The following is a 4,625-nucleotide window of genomic DNA, read 5'->3' on the forward strand; positions in this document are numbered from 1 at the left end:
TAGTTCTTTATGTTATTCCCGATATAAATAAACATGCCATGGTGTGAAATGTTTAACTATAATCACTACTAACAATCATGCTCTAGTTCAATCATTTCGGTAAATTTTCTTTGCATTGTTGGTTCAGTATGCTTTTTCATAAAGAGTCAAGTGTAACAAAAAATGACCCATCGTATATTATTTTTCGATTTTTCTAATGTGTGCCAAAGGACATACAATAACCATGAGTTGTCAATTTTTTGTTGGTTCCTACTTATCAATGAGAATAGAACCCTATATGTATAAAACAATCTACCAATAACAAGAATCCACCTCATTAGAATAGCATAATGGTAAGTGGCTAATGGGTGCACACAATAGACGAACCTATCACTATATTAAATAAAAAATTTACAAAGATTATATTAGCCGCTATTTCAATAAAAATCTACACTACATTTTGAATTAAATTTGAGTATACTATATGTTACTTGATTGGTTCTCTATATTCCAGTTTCCAATTTTTCATTAATGCTACAAACAAACATGTATATGTGTGAACTATTTAACTACAATTATTAATAAATTATAATAATTTTAATAATTTCACTCAATTTTTATTACATAGTCGATTCAATCCGTCCAGTTTCGATGTTCACGTGTCGTCCTTTAATTGTTGTTTATCTATGTAACAATACTTTTTTTTCGTGCAAGGCACAGACATTCTCGGTATTATAAATTATACACTTATGAATATAAAATGATTTTTCTATATACATAAATATCAAATTAAGTTCGCAGTTTTGTACTAATTCTTTATTAATCAATCTTTCTCGCATTATAACAGCGTGATAGTATACGCATATATTTGGGAAAGAAAATAATGTCCCCTCTTGAATTTTGTAGTCCTTTCAGATCTATTATTTTCTTATGATCTCCTCTCATAGATACTTTTATAAAAAGAAGAATCAGGTTCTTTTTATTGGTAACTGTTGGTTTTAACCCATCATTGTCAAGTCTTTTTTAGTCATATTTCGAGTACCTGATTATTGCGTGTCCGAAATGAGTGATGCTTGGAGTATTGCCTGCTCAAAGAGAGAAGTTTAGGGCACATTTAATTATTCAAAATAATTAAGGGTAAATCAAAAATGATCGATTAATGTCGGTCCCTTAATAGTGGAATTTTTTTGTGAAACTTGAAGTTTCACAATAAAATGGTAAAGATCTTTTCATACTAGCAAATAACTTATGTAGTGTTGACTTTTGTTGCCTAAGTGTTGCTCCATCATAATTGTGGAACACCAATTTCTCTCTCACACACACATATATATATATATTTACACATACATTCATTATATAGCTATGTACTTAAAAAAATCTCAAACACATTAACTCATTCAACATTGTTTAGAGTGTTGTTCTTACGTCGATACGTGATTAACAGTCATTTTATTTTTGGGAAGCTGGTCACGCACACATATAATAATGGACAGATACATTCTAAAGAGATTGTACGTCGTTGGACTCGAGTCTATATTCTTCTTCTTATTTGTTTACTCTTGTTTATATTTTATTCATACATTATATTTTGCATCCATATAATTAAAAATGATGCCATCTGATCCTTACAGAAATTGTGGCTGCAGGGCCCCAGACCTTGAATTTTGTTTTTAATCAAATGTAAATCTTAGTTAGACCAAACAATTAACACATGAAAATGATATAAGAAACAAACCCTAATTATACATATATATAAATCTAATCAAATAATCCCAAATATACTGTAATTAACGTAACATGCAAATTAAGTCTCAATTTAGTGAAAACATAAGCAAAAAAGCAAGAAAATAGGTAAATTAAGGAATAATAAACACTGATTTAATAATAATTGAAAAAATTTATGAATAACAAATTTGGGAAAAAAAATATTCCCTTCAAGATTTAATCTTCTCCGAAATTTAATTTTGTTCTAGCTTTAATTTCCTCTGAGCTTTAATCTTTAGGGTATGCCGCAAGGTAGTGCGCAGTGTTTGTGTATTTTTTTGATCATTTTGTAAGTCTACGAGTATGCGTCTGAAGCCCCTTCTTAGTTTTGTTTAAGTGTTTTGTTTATTTTTAACTTATTGATAGACGGGAATACAATTTTAGAAAGCAGCTAAAACTTTCAGCAAGCCCACTCCAAAGTTTTTCATCTAGCCAGCATAAATTTTGAATCCAAATCTATAACATAATGCAATATTTATATAATTCATTACAAAATCATGCATTTTTAATCTCCCTCCAAACGATTTCACGTCAATTGCATTATTTTTCAAAACCACTTCAATATGTACCAACTCATCTCTAAATAACAATATTAAAAAAAAAAAAATTAAAAATCTGGTTGCGATAGCCAATCTATGGTATAATGCCTATAAGGTCAAATCAATTGGTACTCCAATGGCGTCATGAATTCACCCGACCATTTTGTAATAGTAGTCAAATTACAATCTTTAGCATGCTCAGGTCCACACAACAAAAAAACTAATGTTTGTTGCTCGGAAAAGTTAAACTCTATGAGTAGATTTTACATATACCACTATAGTAATGATTTATAAATAAGTGCATTGATTTTGGGTAACATACCATTTAATTGTGAATTTTTCCAAATTCACATCTGAGATTAAAAACTGCAAAGAATTCTTATGGTGAAATAAAATGTTCTCGAGAATTGCAGCACGCTGGTACAAAATATAATTGTGCAGATTAAAATATGGACTGAATCCTAGAAGTCAAAATCCAAAAAGGCAATTAAAGGCATCATCTAAAACATATACACATAATCAACCCCTTCAAATAGGTAGAGTTTTTAGTTTTCATTGAAGACACCAAATCGAGGTACTCCACACATTATATATTATTAATTACTTCCCTTAAAGTAGTGTTGAACTGAGATGCATTAGATTTTGATTCTCTAGGGTGTTAGTTTTAATCTAAAACTATTTTGTTTATTTTAGTTATTTCTATTATTTCCATATTTATTCTTAGGAAACAGAGTCGTGCACGTAGTTGAGTGATTGTAGGAATGTGGTGATTTAGTCGTTGATGGCAACAAAAGTTTAGGGAGTCTGGTGCTAGTTTTTAGGCACTATCTTTTGTATTTCCTTTTTCATATATGTTTGCAATGCTTAGATGAATAAAGTAACATTCAGAATACTTTCTTGGCTTGTTCTTCACTCAGACATATATATCTATACATTCATGTGCAAACAGGTGCCCAGATATATCCAATAATCTGGTATCAGAGCTAGTGAGTTTAGTGAATGCCAAAATATATGCCTCGGTCTCAAATTATGGAGAACAACAAGACAAAGGATGTAATGATTGGGTTATCTTATTCCATGTTGAACAGAGGGAATTATACAACATGGGCACTTAAGATGAAGGTCTATATGCAAGCACATGGAGTGTGGGATGCCATAGACAATGAGAGCTCAAAGGAAGTAGTTGAAGAACGTATTGATAGGATGGCCCTTTTAGCAATTTATCAAGGGATCCCAGAGGATATTCTATTGTCCATAGCTGAGAAGAAAACGACAAAGGAAGCTTGGGATGCCATCAAAACTATGTGTTTGGGAGTAGATCGTGTCAAGATAGCAAAGATTCAAACTCTTAAGGCAGAGTTCGAGGCCTTGAGTATGAAGGAGACAGAGCCATTTGATGATTTTTGTACAAAGTTGAATGAGCTAGTGACCACCATATGAGCGCTTGGTGAGGAGGTCAAGGAAACGTATATTGTTAAAAATTTGCTACGGGCAGTTCCTACTAAATTTCTGCAAATAGCCTCAGCCATTGAACAATTCGGAAATCTTGGAACGATGACTGTTGAGGAGGTAGTTGGGTCCTTAAAGGCTCATGAAGAACGGTTGCATGGACAGACGGAACCAAGTGGTCGACATTTATTGTTGACTAAAGAAGAGTGGTCGAAACCTGAAAGAGATGACGGAATGCTACTATTGAGAAGAGAGGAGTGGCTTAAACGATCGAGCACTGGAGGAACCGATGGATCGTATAGATCAAGGTTTCGAGGTAATCGAGTTTTTGGGCGTGGAGGATGTGACAAAAGCAGGGTCAGGTGTTTTAATTGTTAGGGTTATGGTCATTTTGCTGCAGATTGTAAAAAACCAAAGCGTGAAAGGGAGAATAAGGAGGCAAAAGAAGAAGTAAATATAGTCCAGATGCAGGATAATGAGCCCGCCCTGTTGATGTTGGAAAATACATAGGAAGAAGACAAAGTCATGCTGATTAATGAAGATAAAGTAGTGCCAAAGCTGAAAGAAAAGGCAGAAACAGGGCAAACACATTCAAATATCTGGTATTTAGATAACGGAGCCTCGAATCACATGACTGGGGACCTATCTAAATTAATAGAATTGGATAAAGATGTGAAAGGAAATGTAAGGTTTGGAGACGGTTCAATAATGGTAATAAAGGGCAAAGGAACGATCAGTATAAAGTGTAAGAACGGGGAAGAACGTCTACTCACAGACGTGTACTATATTCCAATGTTGTGCAACAATATCATCAGTCTTGGGCAACTCTCGGAGGAAGGAAACAAAGTTATCTTAAATGGTGCTTATCTCTGGGTCTACGACAAGGAAAAATGA

The 4,625-nt window shown here is 33.1% G+C and overlaps 1 protein-coding gene across 1 annotated transcript; it reads left to right on the forward strand.

Moving 5' to 3' along the window:
• The first annotated feature begins 3,311 nt into the window (after window positions 1-3,311).
• On the forward strand, window positions 3,312-4,625 carry LOC141696557 (uncharacterized). The gene is made up of 4 exons (XM_074500683.1): window positions 3,312-3,687; window positions 3,802-4,047; window positions 4,132-4,181; window positions 4,242-4,625. Exons 1-4 carry the CDS (start codon window positions 3,312-3,314, stop codon window positions 4,623-4,625), a joined length of 1,056 nt encoding a protein of 351 aa, XP_074356784.1.

This window comes from Apium graveolens, chromosome 11 (assembly GCF_009905375.1).
Source record: "Apium graveolens cultivar Ventura chromosome 11, ASM990537v1, whole genome shotgun sequence".
Taxonomy (NCBI): domain Eukaryota; kingdom Viridiplantae; phylum Streptophyta; class Magnoliopsida; order Apiales; family Apiaceae; genus Apium; species Apium graveolens.

What these genes read in the sequence shown, in the direction of transcription:
- LOC141696557 (XM_074500683.1), top strand. Translation starts at nt 3,312, where the DNA reads ATGGAGAACAACAAGACAAAGGATGTAATGATTGGGTTATCTTATTCC. An exon ending in AGAGCCATTTGATGATTTTT is followed by an intron (nt 3,688 to 3,801) that starts GTACAAAGTTGA and finishes TTCTGCAAATAG; the next exon opens with CCTCAGCCATTGAACAATTC. An exon ending in ATAAGGAGGCAAAAGAAGAA is followed by an intron (nt 4,182 to 4,241) that starts GTAAATATAGTC and finishes GAAAATACATAG; the next exon opens with GAAGAAGACAAAGTCATGCT.